This window comes from Polyodon spathula, chromosome 25 (genome assembly GCF_017654505.1).
Source record: "Polyodon spathula isolate WHYD16114869_AA chromosome 25, ASM1765450v1, whole genome shotgun sequence".
Taxonomy (NCBI): domain Eukaryota; kingdom Metazoa; phylum Chordata; class Actinopteri; order Acipenseriformes; family Polyodontidae; genus Polyodon; species Polyodon spathula.
In genome coordinates this window covers 7,032,283-7,056,334 of record NC_054558.1, presented here as the reverse complement: position 1 = coordinate 7,056,334, position 24,052 = coordinate 7,032,283, and the positions used below count along the sequence as shown (strand labels likewise).

The following is a 24,052-nucleotide window of genomic DNA, read 5'->3' as shown; positions in this document are numbered from 1 at the left end:
AGTTTGTCAGCTCGTCTTTCTGACATATGGGGTGTCAGCCATTCCCAGGATGACCACAGCATGCCAGTGGTTTCCTTGTTACCCCTTGTCACAGTAAGAGTGATAAACTTTAGCTTGGCCACACATTCTCTGTACACTGAGGCACTGTGATTCTTTGCACCTGTTTTGAGTGGTGAGTTTCTGCTAATTCCATGACTGAATTTGAATTGGCCCGTTCAATATATACAACTATATACTTAGACAGATCTTCCTCCAGTTGTATGTGCAGGCATGTATAATACATCAGCACCAAAAGTCTGTTGATAAAAACGTTTCCAAACTTTTAGAAGATTGAACCTCATCGCTCACCCAAGAACCATAATGCTGAGGCCACAAATGATGTCTATATAAATTCTTGCTTTTTACAGTCAGGTACAAATCTGAGTTTAGCCCTGAAGCGACCGGAGCTGTACCTGCCCTGTTGACTGGATGGGGTCAGCTTTCAAGTAAGATCATTACATGGTGTGCCTTCCCAGTCAAAGAGACAGGGGGCTGCATTCTCTAGTGCTGCTAGCTTTAATAGGGACTGCCTACATCCCTGTGCTGTATCGTCCATGTTGTCAGTCAGACAGACAGACAGACAGACAAGACACAGACACAGACACCCAGACACCCAGACACAGACACAGACAGCCAGACAGACACAGACAGACAGGTGGATGTTAAGTTTAAGAAGTGCAGTAAAACGTTGCATAGGTACTAATTTTTTTTTTTTTTTAAAGCTACACATAATTAAATAAATTAAGAAAAACAAAACAATTGCAAAAAAAAAAAAAAAAAAAAAGTGAGATCAGTTTAGTTGCTAAATCCTGGTAGCTGAAATCACAAAGCTTGAAGCTAAGCCAGAAAAGTAATTTCCTGTAAACCACGAGTGAAGAAGGAGGTCTTATAAAGCGCAGGCTCACGTTGGCAGTACAGAGCACAGCAAGGCATCTGGCACAGTCAGAAAGTGAAAAGAAGACAGGTCAGAGCACAGATACCCTCTTGTCAGCTCTATACTGAGACAATAACAAGTACAGCAAACAACAACAACAAAAGGGCAGGGGAAGGGGGGGGGGGGAACACAGGAGAAAAGAAACCTGCTCCAATGCATCAAACTGTGGACTTTGCTATTCTCCATCTGCATCGGCAAGCCAGATGAACAAACTGAAAGCAGCTCACGCTTTGTGCAAAGCCAAGGTAAGCACGCAGCTCACTTATCTGGAACTATCTTAGTATCTTATATATAGTTGTGACTTTCTGTTATGTGGAATGTAATAAACGAGAACCAGAATGCCGAGTTTTCAATTTACAACGCCATTTCCACGTTTATTTGAATCTTTTAAAGTGCAATTGCATATTTTCGTGTGATTGTTCACCTACAAAAAAGTAAACTTCGTGTTATATTACTTTATGAAAACGTGTCTATGATCACGGGTTACTGTGAAGAAACCGCAATGGCCAGGAATTAAAAAGAAAAAAAAAAAAACTTGGTGTACTATTTATTTGGGGAATAAACAAAACAACGTTATTTGGCATGATTTGTTTTACAGTTAATTCACTGGGGTAAAGTAACTCCTACACAACGCGTTCTTTACTCCTGGGAGATTTTTTACTTTAACGTGTTTACACATTGTGTAACTTCTTGCTGTAAAATAAAGGCACCCGCAGGGGCCACGCCCCCTGCTGCTGTGCACCCTCTGCCTGCGTTCTGAGCAAAATATAAAGACTTACTTTTTGAAAACATACAAATATCAGAATATTTAAAGTATGATTAAATATCCGAGCATGAAAATCCTGTGTTCATCCCAGCACTACAAAATATATCCACTAGACTTCACTGGTGAAAAACTAATGGCACTTTGTCGCACAAATGACACTCTTAGACCATTAGAGCCAGGGTCAGCTGTACGTATTAACGTTGTTTACATTGACATGGCAACAGTTTTACATAGATGTTATGTTTTATCTCAGACCTGTATTATCTAGCTCAGCGGTTCCCAGACTTTGCATTGTCACGAACCCCCTTCCAGACCTGTCAACTGTCTGCGTGCCCCTAGCATACAGATTTATAGCTTAAACCTGTATATTGTTGAAATGCAATGTTAAAGGTTAAGTAGGGTTTTGAAAAATATAGCGTTACAAAGCCCCACGTGTTGCTTCAACTGTAGGGAGGGTTTATGACCTTAATTCAAGTTTTGACACTAAATGGGTACTTTCTCACATATGAAAGAAAAGATGCATGTTAACTATAAAAATAAATAAATAAATAAACCTTGCCTCGAAGCATGCCCTTTGCTGGAACACATTTACAAGTGACACAGGTAATGTAATCCTGGAAAGACTGAAACGAGTTTGCGGGAGGCTGGGCAAAGCTTTGTCTTTTGTAATTGTGACAGGCTGCTGATATTACAACGACTCACACAGTCTGCAGTATGGTACAGCGCAGAAGATACAGAACTATTTACTTGCAGTGGAAATGGACGAGTTGAACTGAAAGCAATGGATTACCACAAAGGGCTATTTGTATGGAAAAGTATAACGGCTGCATATACTGTACGATTAAGTGTGGAATGCATGGCTATCTGTCAGTCATCATTGATGCCTTCATTGTCATTGAACAATATTTTGTTTTTACTGTGAGGGAAGTGAATCCCTTTCTGTACTGTAAATCGTTTTGCACAAAAGAAATGCAGCTTTCCTAAAGTGAAGTACCTTAGCAACGAACCTTAGGAACGAAGTGAAGTACCTTACCCACGAACAATACATCCGGCTGTGTGGTACATTTTGTGACTTATATTTACTGAGCACCAGTACACTGTAAGATAAGAATGTATCAAACTAAGAAACGCGTTAAAAGTATTTTGCATATGAATATATCAAATGCACTTCAGATCAGAACAGTCTTCAAGTCAGAAGTTAAAACTGAAGCGGCAAGACAAGTTTTCCTCATCGTAACGTTTTGCAATTTATGAATTTCTCACCTGCGTTTTTCCCCTGCATTTCTGTAATCTTAAATTTACAAATGTGTATCTTTTTGTCGAATAATATTACCCTAACGTTTCTACTGGCAAAGACAGTATTTTATTTATTATTTTTTTATTTTATTATTTATTATGTAATCAGCTCCTAGATCGGAGTTTAATAACTTCGTTTTACTGGCACTGCATCAGAAGCTTGGCTCCAATATTTTATGTTGTTGAATGTAACCCCTTTCAGCTTATTACAAAAACTTGTGATGGCTGTCATGATATAAATTCTTAGCTGTTCATTCTGAAAACGCTAGGGTGAGTTTAACAGTACATAAAACTAGACTAGATCATTACAGGAGCTCACTACTGTTGGTAGCATTCTAAACTAAGACATGTGGTTACCCACAGTTTACTTTGCAACGTTTCCAACCCACTAACATCATTAACAGAATCATTCAGCCCTGTAAAACAATTAACTCCCTTATGGGAGCAGTCATTTGAAATGCAAGAAACCAGCAGCAGCAGCTATCTCCTCCAAGATGGGTTTGCATAGTTGTTAGAATTGCTCCCCATTCCTCCTAGATCACTTCAGTGTTGATGGGCCATAGCAACAAGCACAGCAAACTGTTTTTGATTTCCTAATGCTGCGTGTATTGAATGACACGCTACAGTACCCACGACAATGCGATTAACGAAGGGAGAATGGTTGTGGGTGTGCAAGCAGCCCAAACAGGATATAATCCAGTTGATATGCTGCAGTGCCAGCCTACATGTGGCTACATGCATTTTGCATGTTGTCTTGATGTTAGTGGGATTCTGTTTGCACAGACGATTTCACCTTCTTACGATATGTAATCGGGTGAAATATGGTTGATTGCATAGTGCTTGAGGGCATGTTCTGCTGTTGCATGTCACTTTCATCCCTAATAATAACTGAGGTGTAAACTGTAACTTTAGAATGCTCAATCTGAAAGGTAAAACTGTAGGTGGTACACTAAAGAAGGCACGTGCCAAAATATGTGTCCATCTGACTTTGTTTCTTATAGTTTTACCTTAGAAATCATAACTTTCATAAATAAAATGAAGAAAGATTTGTTGAAACATTGGTCCCTCATCCTATTCTTTTATTTGTTTGGTTTTAGGCTAGGCAGCTGTGCTTTTTGGTCCTCCTGTGTTTCCACCTGGCCTCTGGGGATGTCCCTGGTCCATGCAAATACTCTGTGACGAATGACCATATCCAAACCGTCAACACTCTGGTAAGGCAACCAGCTAGCGATCCTGAAGCAGTCTGCTAAATCCAATTCACTTTCATAGGAACAGGATAACACATTTATCCTGGCTGAGAGAAATTCTACTAAACTTTATCTTTCTAGCTTAGAATTTAAACAAATAAAAATAAGATAGTTTGCTAGTTATCAGCCTGCTAATTGCTAGCAGTGCTTTGTAAAACAGGCCCCAGAATCAATCACTCAATACTGAAGAAACACAGTCATCCATAGTACAACATGGTGAGCTGCAGGTTATGCATGCAGTGACTGACCTTTACCAGACTGTAGATATTCGCCAGGCATTGTCAAGAGACAGGGTGTAAAGAATAAGTGCATTTATATCACATTTACATTTTTTAGCAATATCTTAATCTTCCATCTTTATGAGGTACTCGCACAATTCCTGAATCTTGGATGATTTGTATTGCTGCATCTTCAAAGATGGCCATGCTTTTCGTAGTAAGACAGCATTTTACCCATGACATCCTCCTCTGAAGCTGCCCGTGTTGGCAGAACAGCTGATCCAGTGACCCGCCATCCCCACCAACAAGACAGAGCCAGAGAAGTGGGTAGCAGACGCAGCTGATGTAACCCTGTCGTATTTGCTCTCTTGCCCTCTGAAGGCCATTCCGTTGTATTAGTTTCCTTATTTATTCTTTACTCCTCAATAAGTTCCTGTCGTTCTTGACTGGTATGGGTCCTGTAGGCCAAGGGTTTACACCAGCGATGTGCATCATTACCGGGCGGGTCTCCTGTTTGAAAAACAACCTGAGTTTTCTTAGACCAGGGAGGGAGTGTGAAGAGAACATGCCAGGTCATGTTACAGTCCACAGGCTTCCCTAACAAGCATATTAGTGCTGTCTTGGCATATACTGCTGTTCAGTTATTAGGATTTCAATAAAAGAGCATGCAGGCTTTAAACAGTTCATAATCCATAACGTCAAAAAAACAATCATAGGCAAACATCGTTTTGACCAAACAGTCTTCTTCAGTTAAAGTCTAATAACCCTATGCAATCCAATTTTTTTTTTGCCTGTTTTAGCCAGATTGTCTTTTCTCCTGTAAAAAACACATTTTTGTATGTCCTAGAAGCATGATCTTTATATCAAAATTTAAAGTACAAGATTATTTCGTATATTATGAAGTTAACTAGAATAATAATGCTTCAGAGACCCTCACAGATGAGAAAATGTGAAAAAAAAAAAAAAAAAAAAAACGCATTTACAAAAGTTAATACTTTATTGGGTTATAAACCATGAGAGCACGTATAACGAAAGCTCCTGACAATTTGGAATGAAAGTCCAATATTTTTGAAAGTACAAAATTTCAGCCCAATAGCACAAAAAATAACCAAGATATGAGTTAGCAATTTTTTTTTTTTAACCAAAAGTGTCTCTTAGAAGATAAGTAACAAAAAAATTCCAAGAAATGAATAACTATATACCTAAGTGCTTGTAACACAAATACTTATTTTCTGTGCCAGCTGGAAAAACTATTCCTGTCAACAGCTATGCACAGAGGCACGTTGCAGGTTTTTTGACTCGCTTCTCTTGACTGCAGCAAGCACAGCACTGTCTCCCTTGGGTTGCCTTTGACTCTGAAGAACCCTAACCTACCCCATGCAGTTGTTTCTGGCAACTGTTGCATATTATAGGTAGAAACCAATATTGTTTGGAAGGGATGCAGTTCCCCTGCCAGTTCAAAAGTCAAAGCTTTTCAAAGCAGCTTTTGGGTATCTGCCTGTGGACCTGGATTGTGACGAGGTGTAAACCGTGGCTGAGTTGGAGCTGTATCATTTTCTTCCTTATCTCGCCACCTGTTTGTCTCTCCCCCCTGCTGTGATGCTGGTGCCGGTGAGTCTGGTGGTGGTGATGTCTACACATTCCTCTGTGGGACAGCTCTTTGGGCACTGCCTGTGGCTGTAGGTGCAGACACTCTCCTGTGTTTCACAGAGGCATGGTGCAGGTCCCACATGGCAATCAGTTGTCATAATTATGACTTTCTGACTTCTCAAAAGGCATTTCTGAGACTTGTTCTTTGGTGAATCGCTGTCCTGAAGGGCCAGCTTTTGTTTCTACGGTTTGTTTCTGAGCCATGTTCTCACAACAGCCAGCAAATTATCTGTGTTCTTTACGCACTTCAGCATCTATGATGTCACAACTAGGCTTGATGAGCAGATTGAAGCCTCATCTTTCAAACAAGATTTGATCTGTAGATCTCGATGTTCCTACGATGAGCTAGCGAACCAAATAGAATTCCATGATTAGGGCGGACTGTAACGGGAATATTCAAGCACTAAAACGAAATTGAATTATAAAATTAGACTAATGTTTTGACAAAAAGTCAGTTGATCTAAATTTGTCCTTTATATCACTAAACAGGGCACTCTGTGGCATGCTTTTCATTACTGCTATTTCAAAAGTTTTCATTGCTTATTTGAAATATCAGTAGTTTATCAAGTGTGGGTAACCCAGTTTATGGAGGGGCATTATGATTCCATTTGTTTTTCTTCATCTTACTATTTGACTCAAGTTGCTTCTTATTTGTTTGTTAAATTTAGAGATATGGCTTACATTCTTGTAAGCCAATAAATATTGAATCCTGTTCAGGTCATGCAGGATGCAGGAGTTGAGTTTTAATAACCCTTGCTATCAGTCAGCCCAACTGAAATTTAGCATCTCATCTGCAGCGAAAGTGCAGGGAAAGGGAAGTGTGATTCTGTGTCCAAAATGAAATTTATGCTTTCTTTCCATTTTTACTAATCTCGAAAGAGATTCCAAAAACGACTCCCGCATTAAACTGTGCGTGTCTGTTGCCAGTTGCTCACTCCGGTCCATATCACCCACTTACGGATCTGAAGGACTGAAGATTAACAGTTCCCCAGTCGAGCAAATCCTTTTTCTTTTCACCTGCTCAACCTAAGCAACACATGTTACCAAGCCACTAAGCCCTGGAGGTGAGAACTCAGTGTGGGGACTTTTCACCTACACTCCTGACCAGTTGGTTTTCCTTCCTAACCCGCTATTCACAGCTATGCTCAGTAGAACAGCTCAGGATCACCTAACAAGGTTAAGTAGATGTGAAATCTGAGTGATCCAGGCACATTAACAGACCATGCTGGAAACTTTCCAATGCTACATACTGAAAAAAACATGACAAATGTAAATGAAGCCTAAGAGACTGGTCTATGAGTCTTCATTCTCTTGAGTCTGCAATCGCCTTCTGATGTTTTAAATAAACAAGAAGAAGATGAAGTAAGAGAGGCTATTATACACTCAACAAGCCGGATACTGCAAGTTTTATGAGACAATCTGCTGTATTGCAGCAATATAGTTTTATTGCAGTGACTGCTTCCCTATTATTAGCCTTCAAGAGAACGCAGCCAGTTTCCTGTGCTAGGTTTGTATGAATGGTGTTACAAGTAGACAATGAGGGGTCGGTAAAACCGTTTTGATGGTAAACTTACTTGAGCTCCGAAAATGAATAACTTTTATCTGTTGCTAGACTTTCTCTCCTCAGATACTATTCGTCATCACACTGACATTCGCAGGCACACCGACCCTGTCTGTGTTTGGCTCTGAAGTAGAGCAGGAATGCTGATCATTCTGGTGGGAGTTTAAGCCATTCTGAACATTCCTGACTGATTTGTGTGTGCTTAAAGGTGCAATAACTGAGGCTTCTACTCTCTGGTGAAGGCATTAGTTGTGTGCGTTCATAGACAGTCATTTAATTCAGTAATGTCATTCAATCACATGCTGGTGCTTGACGTTATCTGGTTTTGTTTATTCCACCCAATTGTCTGTCATGGATCAAAAGCCTTTTCCATGACCAGCAAAAACGATGGATGCTGTTTGTGTGATATACTGCATTCTTGATTTAGAAACGTTCAGATTGCAGAACTTTAAACCTGTTGTGCAAAAGTTCTATATTGTATTATTCGACTATCATTTTTTGTCTCCAAATGAGAGCCATATGAAATGCATTATCTTGTTTTCTGTAAATCTGATCATGGAAATTAAAACACGATTCTAGATGAAAAGGGAACATGCTGCAATGTTTCAAAGTAGCAACAGGAAATCTTTTTTTTTTCTTTTAAAAAAATCATGTTTTGCCCGAGCTGTAACAGGATATATCATTGTATTCTATTAAAAATAGAAAGAAGTAAAGCGAGAGGTCATTTAAAAGAGTCTGAAGTCAATCTAGTTGGTAACATTTCAGCTGGCATGTCTTCCTTTAACACGCAATGGGACAGACTGCACAAAAGCCTTGACAAATAGGGTGTAGTGGATATGATTTTCCACTTTCACATATTAAGCTGTGTTTCTGTCCGTTTACCAGACACTATTACCATACATTCACATCATGTACTTTCTCACGCTATTTCCAACTCCCCTTTAAACTAGTCCTACAATGCAATTAAAGAAGGCAATTGCACATTTGTATAGGGTGATAGGATGTTTGGACTTGAAGCAAGTCAGATGTTGAGGGCAGTGAACTCTCTCTGTGTGTAGAAGGAACTTTTAGAATGACGAATAAGTAAACCAACAAACACACGCCAAAAGACAGGACAGCTGGTGGTGCCAGAAATTAAAAAAAAAAGATATGGAAGAAAAGGTGCTGTGGTTCCCAGAGTGGGTTTTAACACATTCATTTACATAAAGAATGTGTTTGGTTGTTTTTTTTTTTTTTACCTTGTAAACGCTTACTGAAAGGAGCAGGATTGCTGTCTGTCTTTGTGGCTGGTTCTGCTCTGTACACTTCTGTAAAAGATGTCTTAGATCTTAATATTAAACTTAACTTGAAATTGAGCTTATTTACCCACAACGTTTCTGTAAAACGTTTGAACTGCACTTGTGCTGTAAATTATGTGAGCACAGTACTTAAAAGGGAACAGGTTTGTTAACTACTGCGTCCATTTAAAACATACAATTCTACAACAAACTACAATCCTTCCTTAGTGTCTTTTTTCAGTAATACTGGATATAGGACCTGCCATTAGGGTTTTATAGCTATGGGTGAGTACTTGGTAAGAATTTTGCTTAAAGAATTAGTATGTAATTGTACCAGAGCTAGACACATTTTGTTGAAAAATTCAAACACAAAGCACTTTTTTGGCATATTTTTTAGAATATTCTTAAATATGCATGAAGCACTCTTTTGCTAAATTCAAACTACCGGTAAGACATTTCTATGACGTGTGATATGAAGTAGAATGTCATTTCAGAGCAAGATGTGTTTCAACAACACTACTGTAACGTCAATGATTGACTTAATTCAGTAAGTAAGTTAACCACGCCAATGTTCCTTATCATTTTAATACAGTGCGTAAATGATCTACCCCATGATACTTATTATAATACAACAGTAATAGCCAGTGGGCAATATCTGCTAGATGGCTGTGGTAATAGTTCAGTAACCCGAGACACAGCTCTTTTGATCAGTTATCAGGCAGTACATGCACACTGCATTCAGATGTTTTCTTTGATGCATAAAACAAAACTAATGCTTCCGAGTTCAGGGTTTAAAGATTAATGCTGGGGGAACACGAGAAGTTGCGATTATTTTTCTTTTTATTGAAGTTAATCATGATCTTCCTGAGTCATTAATCAACCGGATCATATATATACACATACACATATGTATATATATATAGCCATGGGACATTTTCATGAACTAATTGCATGAGTTGATGTAATTATGAAAAAAAAGGAGTAATGTACTAGTAACTGAATAAGGAAAATGGAAAGTTAACTAAATTGGAGAATGTGTTAAGTTTAGGGAGTTCATTTGTTCATTATACTGCACCTGCAGGGTCAAGTTACAAATACACGTTAAGAAAAACAGAAAAGAAACAAAAGCAATGTGGGGAGGGGTTAGGGTTAGGGTTAGGGTTAGGGTAGCTAGCTGTACAGTGGTTGTGAGAAGTGTAAAATGGTTATGTCAGCTCAAATCTTACAATAGGTTATTCATTAACAGATTAAGCGTTTCTATATCTGAAGCTTCTGCTGTTCAACATCTGTGTTATAATGATGCATTAATGCCCTGTCTGCTTACCAGCACTGTAAATAGGTCTGCTCTACTGCAGTCTTTGGCATTCACTGACTGGAATCGACTGACCAATTAAATACACTTTTTTTCTTTTTTTCCCCTTTATCTTTATAGATTGTAAACCAACTTGAAAATGGCTGTTCAATCGAGTACAAGTTTATAGATCAAGGATCTTTGGTATGTGTGTTTCATTTATGCACAATTCTGCACTTCCATATATGCACAGTATAATGCTCCACACATGCATGGTACTTATTTAAAACGACTTATCTAGTCTTCTATTTAAATATAACATTTTATATTACATCATATTTTGCCATCACTGTGCATTTAAATAATATATTGAAAACCAGTGAAACTATAGCATAATATACAAAGAACAACTATATTAGTTATTGAACAGTACAAGAAATAAGACATATCTGACATGTATATACTAGTATTGTTTGACTTTCCATCTAGCAATTCCATAATACAGTACATGTATTCTAACATTTGACTAATTATATCCATATCTTTATATAAGCTGTGCAGTATTAACCAGAAGCATTAAAAAGGAATTCAGACAGGCTTTCCGGCACATGTCTTTTCATGTTATCACTGGCTTTCTTTTCAATACGTTTGTCTAGTTAGGTTGATCTTTTTTTCAATAATACCATCTGTTTGTTTCCGACCTGCTTCAGAGCAAAACCTGTTACGTCAAAGCTGCCTTCCCCAAAGTCCTGGACGTTCTGACCAAACACTTCAATTATCACAAGAGTTCAGTCAATTTTAAATATGTGGACGAGTTAAAAACACTGGTAAATAATATCTACAGGACTGAATGCATTCCCGAAGTCAGTGTGAGTGTGGAGGTATGTACAGTGTGTTTGCTTTTCATGCTTGAATATCGCTTTGTATTCTTTGCACTTCAAATAGGAATTGCATTTGATTAAATGCACAACTTAGCTTTAATTGATTACATTTCCTCTGACTTACATTTTTGTAGTTTACAATTAATCAGATTGGCCTGTAATATAAAAAAGTACTTTCACTGAGGGATTCGTTTGATTAGGAGGCTGTGTGGTTCAGTGGTTAAAGAAATGGGCTTATAACCAGGGTTCAAATTCCAGCTCAGCCACTGACTCACTGTGTGACCCTGAGCAAGTCACTTCACCTCCTCTTTCTCCGTCTTTTGGGTGAGATTTTATTGTAAGTGACTCTGCAGCTGATGCATAGTTCACACACCCTAGTCTCGTATCTTGTAAAGCGCTTTGTCATGGTGGTCCTCTATGAAAGGCACTAAGTAAAAAGCCATACTGTATTGCAGTACTAGGTAATCTACCTACATTGTATCAACTCTTTTTTAGGGATAAACAGAGGTGTTCTTCATATCTTTAAAACAGACAGTGTTGTTTAATTTCCAGAAATGCATCTTTAAAATGTGATGCGAATCGGGAGGCTTAAGCCTGTTCTGGAGCACAACGTTTTCTCATGTCTGTAATTGAATCTGTTTTATTGAATAAGGAGCTGACCCACTTTGAAGTCAAACACATATGCTTTTAACTTCTTGGTATTGAACTCCGTTTTTTTTTTATCTGAGCTTTGAATTCAATAAAGCAGATGAAACGATAGACGTGAACGCAACTAATTATTCAGTTGATGCCCATGCATACTAATGACTTCAGGAAAAGTTCCAAAGCATGTGTAAAAGATCCAAAGCATGTGTAAAAGATCCAAAGCATGTGTAAAAGATCCAAAGCATGTGTAAAAGATCCAAAGCATGTGTAAAAGATCCAAAGCATGTGTAAAAGATCCAAAGCATGTGTAAAAGATCCAAAGATGTGTAAAAGATCCAAAGCATGTGTAAAAGATCCAAAGCTGTGTAAAAGTTCCAAAGCATGTGTAAAAGATCCAAAGCATGTGTAAAAGATCCAAAGCATGTGTAAAAGATCCAAAGCATGTGTAAAAGATCCAAAGCATGTGTAAAAGATCCAAAGCATGTGTCTTTCAGTAAAAAAAAAAAAACAGATGCAAAATTAGACTTGAACCTTTTGAAAATAATGGTGAGTAGTAACTGGTCACACTTTACATTAAGTGTCTCTAACTACAGTGTATTTACATCGTAGTTACTTAGTAAATACCTGTGTACCTATACAGTGTTATTATGAATAGTTACAGTGTACTTAATGTGTACATCTTTTGCATGATATGTGTAAGTACACAATTGTAGCAGAAAAGGTTTGGGTTAGTTTTAGAGTTAGGGTTAGGATTAGAGTTATAACATTCAAAAAAGATGTACATTGTAACTATTCATAATAACATTGTAATAGTATAAGAACACATGTCTTTACTAAGTAACTACGATGTAAATACACAGTAATTAGAGACAATGTAAAGTGTTACCTATTAACTGAATACTCCGCTCCAAACTCCCTTGTCCTTAGCCTTAAACTTTAGTTTTTCATCTGGGTATTTTTTTTTTTATGTGAATTGCATGTCGGAAATTAATGCAAGCCCAGGTCATCATGAAATGCAGCACCATTGTCTGAAATGATAAATATCACAGATCCGTTCTGCCATTCAGATGAAGAGTAATGGAATTATCAGTAGATGTTCATTGTGCCCACACTCTAGAGTGCAATACTTTGGGCACAGTAATACAGCTTCTCATGTCTGACTGCTGGGATTATAGCATAATTTGCAAAGAAGTCTGTACAGTGGAAATGGGGGCACTGTTTGTTCTATTTCAGAAACGCATTGTCTGCCCATTGCATTCAGTGTTTAAGGCTTCCCCTGTAAAACATGGCTATGGTTAGTTTGTGTTAGTTGGTCAGTTAGTCAGTTTGTATTCATGTTGTATTTTTATTGTGCAATCTTAAAGGACGACCCAGAGAAGTTTGTGAAGGCCTATGCAGGCTCTCCTGCAGCTGTGTTAGGTCACATTCGGAAAGTCATGTCTTTCTACATGGAGCTGCTGACAGAAAACAACAGGCCAATAAACTGGAATTGTGCTGACCAGTATGCACAGGATGTCGTAGAACCAGCAACCGAGGGAACCCTGCCCACAGGTAAGCTGCCGCATCAAGAACACGGTTTTAATTTTTATTTTTGATACACTTCCTTCTTGAGCCTTTGCTAAACTTTGGTTTAAAGCTTTCCGACATTTCTTGGGAATATGTCCAAAACTGTAATTAAAATACCCTCCAGTCAGCTGTTATTCAGTTTTGGGGTTTTTTGGGTTTTTTTTGGCTTGTTAGTCTGAGAACTTAAAAGTTTTGATATAGTTGTCAGAAATTAGATTATGGCTCCCTTAATAAACTAAATTAAATTGAGTTATACAACATTATGGTCGGAAAACAAACAAACCTTTAAGTAAATCCTCAGAAATCTGTCAATAAGACACAAAGAAAACCAAAATGAAAACTCCACCACTACCAGCACTTTATCCCTCACGTAACATGCTTTTGATGTCCATTTGGCAGATGTGGAAAATAACATGTTGAAATTATCGTAGTTGCTCTCCTCTCCCCTTGTGTTCCAAACCATTTATCATGCCAAATTCAATCACCCAATCAGAAACTATGGTAGATTACAACATTCCTTTGTTCAAATTTCCTGTAGGTACGACCGCATGTCAGTGCTCTTGCCCAACTGTAGGTGGCAGTGCTTCTGAGTCAGCTTCCACGACAGCCATCAACCTTTGGAAGAACCTTCCAAACCCCACCGTTGACATACCAAACACTCCCTACTCCACTGAGCTGCCACAACCCCAGACAGGCAGCCCCAGCACTAGAGAAGGATGGGGTATCCCATCGGCAAACCCTGGCACGACAAGATCCTACAGACACAGGACAATTGATACAGACACTACTTCTGGGGCTTCGATAAATAATTTCCAAACCAGCAGCGAGAAGAATCCTACTTCTCCTTCCTTTACTAGTATACCATCTCCACAAGATGAAGATAATACTGGTTCACCTACATCTGAGTATACTCCTACAAGCTCTGAGGCCCAAGGTGATGTATCCCAAAGTTCTCCAGGTTCTCAAACAGCAAAACCTTTTAGCAAATCTTTAGTGCACAGTCAAACTACTGACCAGGCCCTGTCTGGTCAAGAACTTCTAACTGCCCCATTGAAAAAACGCTTTACGCCTTCCACAAAAAGATCCATGGACCACCTGATCACCTTCATCCCTCCTTATGACAGCACTACTCCCACTGAAAGCTCAGCTATCTCTCCTAGAGCCAAGAGATCAATAGATCCTAGAGTAGACAGATCTTTTGATAGTTCAGAAAGCAAGTTACATAGAGATTGGACTGTTCCCATTGAGCCCCTTGGTATCGCAGATGATATTGCAGATGAGTCTTCTTCATCAGTTCTGCTTCACAGAAAAACACATATCAGGATTCATGACAATGAAAATATCAACACAGGTAGTGTATCTTTTACTATAGCAGCACAATCCTTGCCACTTTTATGAAATGAATCGCACAGCTTCCAGTGCCTGCACTCCAAATATTAAATCCGAAACAAGACTAAAAGTTTGTCAAGTGGCATGCTCAGCACTCACGCAATGAATCAGGTAATGCATCCCAGTACTTCAGCCCTAACCACTATGCCTCACTGCCTCACAAACCCCAACCACTGCCTCCTGTTTCTAAGCTTGCTGTAAAAACAACTAACACACATAATGACTCAGCATGGAACCAAAACCAAAAGTGTTTTCTTTTTGTGAATTAATATTATCTACAGAGCCTCCAAGACAGTACTGCCTCTGTGTTTGAACCCAGAATTAAGAGTTTACAAAGAAGTTACTCTACATTAACACTATGCCAAGGTCGTGTCTTTCCATTGGGCTCTGAATCATACCTATAATAAAAGCAATAGATTTCAAAGACGACATCACTGGGGAGCGGGAAATTAGCCTCAGTGGAAGATCACCCCTGTGCAAAATCATTAGCCTGTACGTGCTTTTATTAAATCTGCATAGGAGGAAGAACTGTACTGGTGGCAGAACTGTATAGGAGTCTCTCAGCCTTCAGATTTAACCATTTACTTTTAAAATTATAAAGACCCTCTTGCAGGATATCCTTGACCTCTCAAGTCTCCCTGCAGGTTATGGATCCAAAATCCTGGGACACGGTGAAGGAGAGATCCAACCTTCAGATGGTCCGAGGGGAGGCAGGCAGTCCGAGAAGGAATCCCAGTATGAGGCACAAAACCCTTACAAGCAGCTTTTCATATCTGCAGCTGTGTGCGGAGGTCTGCTGGGCATTTGCGCAATCTACTGCTTCATACAGAAAAAGGTAATATAGACAAAGACTCATGCACTTACTACTATAGTGTCTGAAGCATTTATATACAGCATGAAAGCGGTTATCTTCAAAAAGACTATTAAAAAATACTGTGTATTTATATAGTAGCTACTCAGTAAACACACGTGTACTTACACATAATTACAATGTTATTAGTTACTTAATGTGTAATTTATTTTTGGATGATATAACTCTAATCCTAACCTTAACCGTAACCCCATCCCTAACCCTAAATCTAACCCTATTTCTTTTGAAAACTTTGTATTATGACCCATATCTTTGTCATGTTGTTCAATAGGGAGCTAACGTCATGCGTTGCCCCAGTTGCCTCCTGTTAACAGTTAACTAAAAAAAAAAAAAAAAAAAAAAACAAGAAACTAATTAAAATGTACCCAAGGCTTCCAGAACAAACTGTTTAGGATTCCTTATTGTTTAAAAGTTTGGCTTTGGCTATGGATTCCAGCAGTGTAATGAACTGCAAAAGTCCTAGCCATCATTAATACAAAATACCACACAGTGTAGAACTTTACCTCATTAGCTGTTAATCAAATAGACAGTTCCGTTTTACTAGGCTATAAAGTAAAGCTGTACAAGACCATTGAGACACATTGCCAGGTAATTCCTGGCCAGGCTCAACATTCTGCCTTTAGATCTGTTTAGAATTCTCAGTACAGCTACTGCTAAGGGCTGCAGCAGCTACAGTTCAGTTTGAATTGGTTGAATTTGTGATGCTATTTATTTACTACATTTTAATCTAACTAGTATATTCACTTAGTTGTATCTTAACATTAAAAATCCCCAATCACACCACAAAGCACTCCAAACAGCCCAGTCAAACAGGTTTTATACACGCTTCTATTTACACTTGCTGTATTACCAGCAATAATCACATGTTATTGTTATAGAAAAAGTTTACTGGGCCAGGACCCAGGACGGATAATATCGATCTATCTATATATTGCATGAATTCTGAATCATAGATGTATTTACAAGACTGACCGTTAAAAAGCTGGCTTACCAATATCCCAAATCATTCCCATATGGCAATTCAGTTTCCATCTGGAACCATCTTTAAATGTGGACATTTTCCACTGGATCTATAAAAGCTGCAACACCAAAAACCCGGTAACCTTTTCCATGTATGGATGTGGCCCGGTGATTTTTATAGAAGGATGGAATGTACAACATTGATTGGATTCATTTATTTGTGTTATTCTGCAGAAACTTCAGGCAAGGCTACACAAACAAGAACAAGATGAAAGGTAATATAGCGTTTATTTTCTCACATATATACATCTGTGTGTGTGTGCGTGCGTGTGTGTTTGTGTGTGTGTGTGTGTGTGTGTGTGTGTGTGTGTGTGTGTGTGTGTGTGTGTGTGTGTGTGTGTGTGTGTGTGTGTGTGTGTGTGTGTGTGTGTGCATGTGTGTGTGTGTGTGTGTGTGTGTGCGTGTGTGTGTGTGTGTGTGTGTGTGTGTGTGTGTGTGTGTGTGTGTGTGTGTGTGTGTGTGTGTGTGTGTGTGTGTGTGTGTGTGTGTGTGTGCGTGTGTGTGTGTGTGTGTGTGCGTGTGTGTGTGTGCGTGTGTGTGTGTGTTTTTCTGGTCGGTGGGGATAATGCTGTACAGCAATAACCCTAAGAATATATTCATTTTGTCCCAATTTCAGGTTAAAGCAACACAGCCATTGTCTCGAGATGGAGGAATCTACATTGTTAAAGAGACAGTGTAAGTTTGTTTGTAAATTATTATTATTTAATCAAAGAATAACTGTATCTATGTATGCGTAAGGAATTAACCAGCGTGAAATACAATGCCAGAGCCTGAAACAATGATTGAGAACGCTATTCGTTTCTTTCATTTATTGTTCTTTCTTCATGGATTCCACTTTGTTTTAATGTGTGGTGAGATGCGCCTCATTGTGTTCTGTGTTGAAAGCTGGGTTTGGACCCTCTTCCTTCGGCTTTGCCAGGATGCTATTTCTGTTATAACTTGTTGGTTTTGTTTCACTGACTTTTTATTTGTATTAGTCTGTGGTTTTTTTGTTTTGTTTTTTTAAACATACCAACAAAGTGTACACAAACACAACAACTCTAGCAATGTCCTTCCAGTGATTCATATTCTAAAGTAACGAACGAGGACAAGTGTGAGAGAGAGGCTCGGAAACCAGATTACTTGGCACAGTTTAAAACAACAAGGGATGTTGTGCTAAAATACTGTTATCTTGTAATTGAAATAGCCAGAAAGGAGGTTAGTTGAAATAACAACAAAAAACGTACAATAAATAATGTAACAACTTATACCATATGATCCTCAAAGTTCCCTCTGTTTATGACCTCATAAGATTGAGGTGTGTGTGTGTGCATGCGTGCATGCGTGCGTGTGCTTGTGTGTGCGCGCGTACATTAGCAGTTTGGCACCAGGCAAAGCCTCATTACAGCAAAAGAAAGATTTCAAAAGTGTATTATAATTCAATGTTATTTGTAATAAGTTGACTGCATATTTCATAACATATTTATAGATTGAATATAACCTCTTATAGCAGATCCCTAAACTAAAGATGAACCCCTGTTGCCTATTTAACCAGACCCCATAAACAGTAGCTCTCTACACTGCCTGCAGCACATCAAGTCATGTTAACCTGTAGTAGGATAACTGGACCTGAATCAAACTGAAATTTCTTTGAAAAAAGAGTCAACAGCAAAACAACGGAGGACTTTTGAGTGAGAATACTGCTAAGCGAATGGATTTGACAGCTCCCTTTAAATCAGTTAAATAACGATTTCAGGGTTTACTTAAAAAAACATTTTTTTCTCTTCAGCAGGCTCAGCCCTATAGCCCCAGGATAAGTAGAATTGGCAAGATTCGCTCGACTGCACTCACAAGGCGAACTGAGAAAATCCCCAAGAAATCCCCGGACAGGAGCTGAGCCGTGACAGGAATACATTCAGAAGCATGGACCTCGATGACTGGGGTAAAGACTATGAGGCTGGTATTGTTTGTAGCACATGGCTTGGCCTGGATTTTCTATTGAAAAAAAAATGTTAAGACAACATGAATACAAAGATGAGCCCCAGTGAAGCAGCAAAACACTTGGACTAAATCACTCTGACTGCTTTTCAGACAATACCACTGTACAGTCTCCTTTGAGGGATCAATGGACATGTACTACTGCCTTACATATAATACAATATCTGACCATCACTGTGGCTCTGAGCAGTGTTGACCTTACCACAGTGGAGGGCAAATCAGTCTTCCACTGTGCCTCAAATTAAAGTATTTCAACCTCTAAGAAGAACACATTATCTGGGTTTCTCCGTATTACGAGTTTGCCACACTTCTAAATAAACTACACAGTATATCTCTGTCAATACAGGTGCCAGTACATGTGTGTTCATCCATTTAACCTGTAGAATAATCGACTGTTTCTGATACAACAGTGTTTGAAGAATATCTGTTGGGTGTACTATGAGAGATGGTGTTTTTCCAGAGTAGAAGCAATGTTAGTTTTAATAATGACGTCCATATTTGTGCAGTAACTCGTATTAACTTGTGGATTAACAGTATAGGTTTGTAACGGTCACTCTGCACAACCGAAAGGCAGTTACAGTGTCCAGTTGGGAATGACAACAGTCATCAGTCATTCCATCTCTGCTGTGGATGAAGTTCCTGACTGAGGCCGAGCATATCGGGCATCCCCACTGAAAAAAGCTGTGATCAAGGCATGCTTAGTCTGAGGCAGCCCTTTACCGAACAACAGCATCTTCAAACTTAATCTCAGTGTATTTAGATAAAACGGGTGCATCATTTCTGATGTTTGCACTTTGTCTAAACTCTTTTTTTTTGTTCACTGTTGCTTGTTTAAGTTTAGCTGTAGATTCAAGGTCTGTTTAGTGTTTGTTGTCTTCGTTTTCTAAGTCTCCTGATTTTTCTTTTTTTTTCTAATCAACTGTTACACCGTTCAACCCATCACAACTGGACCAGCTTACCGTTTTCAACAATCTCAATTTTTTTCCTCAACCTTCTGCATTCAACATCATTGCGTTGTTTACTGGACTCATTTCGGGGCTTCATCATTCAGTGAGATTATTCCTTTTTGGTTTGTTGGATTTTTCGACTTTCATTTGCTGCTTTGGTTTCCAATATTTTCTTGGTTTTGTTATGGTTTTCAATTATGGTTATGGTTTTCAATTACACTGCTACTACTGGACTTGTATGGGCCTACCTGTCGTTCTCCCACCAGTGGCACAGAGACTGTTTACTGTGATTGTTCCCAGAAGTCACTGCCTTTCATCTGTAATTATTTCATTTGCCTTTGTCTTTCTCTGTTTGTGTCTGTGTGTTGTATTTGTGAGTGGGGGTTTATTGGAGACCCTCCAAACACTACACTCCTTTCTATTTTGTGATACCGTTTGTCCTTCTGTTTGCACCTACATACTTACCTCTATTTTTACTTACCTGCTGTCTACAGCTATCTATCTTCTTTCTTATCATTTTCATCAACCGCCTTTCGAATGAGCAGAGTGACCATTACAGGTTTATGGCAATTTCAGAGGTAAAAGGGTAGTCTTTTTAGATATACCCCAGGTTGGGAATATTTATATCTTAACATAAAAGAAAACATTTTGACTGAATTGGGTATTTTTGAAGTTCTTTTGTCAACACACTGTCCACCTGACTAAAGTGTTTATGTACCTTTTACTCAGCTGTTATGAATGAGTATTAATGTTATGGCCAATTATCTTATTTCTAATGAAATGGTAGGACAATTTTACTAAAGTGATTCCTCCAGTACAAATCATGCGTTGCGAATCAATGTTCTCTCAAATGAAAAGGAAACTCACTGTTACATCCGGTAGAAAAAATAAAAATTAAACTTGGCTAGTAAATGAAAGTCAACAAGTTACCACACTTTCGGTTACAAGACACTTGTCCTTTTTTTTCAACGTAATGCAACAGTTCAGTGACTGCAGCTGTGCTGCCTCCACTGGGACAGCGATGAATGCCTGATGCATGGCTTAGTTCAGAGAGTCATACTGCTGAGGGTCATGCCTCCTTTCCCCTTGGATTGGAAAGTCTCTCTCTCTAGACTTGAGCTTGACAGTCACCACTGCCCCATAGGAACTAGGAGGTGCTTTCATGCATTGTATAAAATTGCCATGAGTATTTGTTTGCACTCATTACTCGGCACAGGCTTATGTGTTAATTATGTGTTAATTACTAACTGGTCCCTGTTTGGTTACTACTGTCTAAGTAATGTAACTATTAGCAAATTCTACAGATGCTCCACATTTGGTTTTATTTTCTCTGCTGTACTTTGCAGGGTTTAATCTTGTGTTGCCTCCACAGAGTAGCAGATTTTGTTTCTAGCTACAGGACACACAGTAGAATACAATTTGAAAACATGCAAACAAAATGTAATTGTAATAGTCATGTTGCCTCATGTGCAGAAATCTTAATGTGCTTTTAATAAAGGTCGCCAGTACAGTTACAAATCGTTACAGAGATTTTTAGTTCCCTCTTCTGATGCCATTTTCTGGCAAGATTTGCACTGATTATGCGTTTTTCTGATTTCTTTTTTTTTTTCATGTAACTAAAAGTATTTTTTCTCATAAAATGTAATGTGTTGTGTTACCTTCTGAAGAAGAATCTATCACAGTTACAAGCTATGAAAAAATGGAATCACATTACAGTAATGCAGTATGTGTAATGTGTTACTCCCTCAGCACAGGTTTATTAATTCTTTAAAAAAATGAATTGCAGGTTTTGGACTGGAGCAAACGCAAAGTAAATGTTGTCTGTGTTCATAAATATAGGCTTTAGTTTTCATATATTCTCTTCTATATATATATATATATATATATATATATATATATATATATATATATATATATATATATATATATATATATATATATATATGTTATGCATTCCCATTGCGGACAGTCTTTATTTGTTGTAAAATTTTTTATAATTGTTTAACGTTTGCAAAATAGCACGGTGAAAATTTCTATACAATTATGTAAATATTATAATATAAAAATGCTTAAAAAATTTATTTTTTTTTTTTACACACATTGCTATGAATGCTTGTTTGAATAAATAAATTAAAATCATAAAACCGTCTTTGTGGGCGAAGTGAGAGTAGAACTAACACATGGGCCTGTAAGGATTCATCCAATGTCAATTAATTACATGGTCAATTAAAGATGATATTTTACTATGTTTAACGAGTAGGTAACGTGTCATTGTTAACATCCTGACAACTTTTTATACTTATAACTCTAAGCTCTGTTTCTGTGCTAGTGCTAATACAGCAACAATGATCCATGATATGATACAGAACAGAAAAGCCAAAGCACTTCTTCTTTTTTTTTTATTCGCTCTTCCTGCACTGATTTAGAGGACAGATCTCAAACCCCAGTGCACTAGAGCAGACATTTTGAAAAGAGCTTTGAAACAGAGCTTAACGTTATAAGTGTAAAAAGTTGTCAGGATGTTAACAATGAAAAGAAAAATGACAGGTATGTTATCTAAACCGTTGTAGCAACACGTGGGGATGTGTAACGCTCTTATTCGGAACCCTCTTTAAAATAAGAAATAAATTCAATTGCAGTAAAATACTAAGATAGTCATAATAAAATAAGTATATGAGAATAACAGCACTTTAAGTAAAGTCAGTTTGGGGAATAGTACTGTATATGTGCAAGATGCTCTGACCACTCGTGATAGTGCTGAGTTGCAGCAGACAGCAATGCTATATCATTTCCTTTCAAGTATACTGTGCATTTATTGTTGGTTATTACACAAGTAGTTGTGTAGTTTCTTCTCAATTACATGTGTAATTACAGGATCTCAAAGCACTAACACTGCACAGCAAAGCCATTGAGCAATCACTGAAGTGTAACCCTGTATATAAATATCAAACCCATCTCTATTTTGTGTCTATGTGTTCCTTATTGCCAGGTACCAGGAAATGTATAACCCTAACAGCGATTCAGCCCTTCTTTTTTTATTACTCAGTTTTGGGTTTCATCATTTCTCGCTGTAGTTTTGTAACATTTCTGGTTTCCCTTTCACAAGTTGTATCCTGGAGGGTGATAATTCACAGCCAAAAATGTCGATTGTGGAAGAAGACATGCCCAAAACCATGATAGGAATCTACAGTGGGGGATATTTTGCACTGTTATTGTTGAATTGGATTCTGCAGCAGGGGGATATTATTGCACTGTTATTGTTGAATTGGATTTCATCTGCCCCCACGACACAGGAAAACGCCCTGGCTGTGAACTTTAACCCCCACATCAATAGTGTGTGTGTATGTGTGTGTGTATATATATATATATATATATATGTGTGTGTGTGTGTATATATATATATATATATATATATAAAACAGCCCATATTGTAAGTGACAGGAAAAGTCCATGTTATGTAATTATAGCCCACAGTTGTATTGGCCCTGCAGTGTCAAGGTCACTCTTTTTGTTTTCATGACAGGTTTTATCAGCACATTATCTATTGTCAGACGCTGGCTGCAGTCTTTACACTTGCAGTATTAAATATAAATGTATGATGTGCATTTTCAGGTTAGATTAAGGGTTATGGACCTACCAAGCTCACGTTTTGCATACATGTAGACCTGCCTTTTGTCAAAAGTTTGCCATTTAATGCAATTGCTTTACTCAATAAAATAAAAAAACATAAATGTGCTTATACTTCTGTGTATTTGTCTTCTTGCTTCATATATACAGTGTGTGTGTGTGTGTGTGTGTGTGTGTGTGTGTGTGTATATATATAGCGTGCAAATGTATTAGAACACCTCAAGATTTGTCATTTATATCCTTTATATACAAACTGCATGAAAACCTGGGAGAATTTCAGTGTTCGTTCAGTAATCGGTGATATAGAATTAAGTCACTCGTGTGAAAGTGACCACTTTGTGCTTGATTTAGGCATCTTAAGCAGCTTCTAAAAAGTCTGATGCATATTAAAGTCAACTAATAGACAATCACTAATTTGCTTATTTTGGCAATTTTCCAAGATTTTCCGTTACTGTAGCTTTCCCTCAGGTGCTGCAATAGAACTGGGGTTTTCTCTTCCCTTTACTAAACTGTGTATGCCCCTTTAACTGCAAAATAAATTACTGTAGTCATGCCTGATTATTACAGCAGTGGAAATAAGGCTTGCAATAGGATCAAGGGAAGGAATATCCATCAAAACACAGCACAAGTACAACCACACCTCTCCATGCAGTCCTACTGGCATACCAGGTCTTGAAACATTACCTACTGCAGTCCCTCCTGGCTTTCTCGCTCAGAAATGTGTTTTATTTCACAATACAGGAGGACTGTATAATCATTTCAGGTTGTAAATGGATTAGAAAAGGAATAGAAGCTGAAGGTTTTTTGGCATAGCAGGCGGTTTCCCCGCTAAAGCAACAGCGATACTGTA

The 24,052-nt window shown here is 38.2% G+C and overlaps 1 protein-coding gene across 4 annotated transcripts; it reads left to right on the top strand.

Moving 5' to 3' along the window:
* The first annotated feature begins 941 nt into the window (after positions 1 to 941).
* LOC121299961 (macrophage colony-stimulating factor 1-like) lies at positions 942 to 21,444 on the top strand. Of its 4 annotated transcripts, none has more exons than XM_041228253.1 (10): positions 944 to 1,218; positions 4,133 to 4,246; positions 10,421 to 10,483; positions 10,990 to 11,160; positions 13,170 to 13,356; positions 13,910 to 14,305; positions 15,405 to 15,595; positions 16,826 to 16,866; positions 17,268 to 17,326; positions 18,420 to 21,442. In XM_041228253.1, exons 1-10 carry the CDS (start codon positions 1,177 to 1,179, stop codon positions 18,434 to 18,436), a joined length of 1,281 nt encoding a protein of 426 aa, XP_041084187.1. In that variant the 5' UTR covers positions 944 to 1,176; the 3' UTR covers positions 18,437 to 21,442. The 4 variants fall into 4 exon arrangements, with proteins under 4 accessions (XP_041084188.1, XP_041084187.1, XP_041084186.1 ...); XM_041228252.1 differs by having other exon boundaries at positions 13,910 to 14,722; positions 18,423 to 21,442; XM_041228251.1 differs by having other exon boundaries at positions 13,910 to 14,722.
* Positions 21,445 to 24,052: the final 2,608 nt, after the last annotated feature.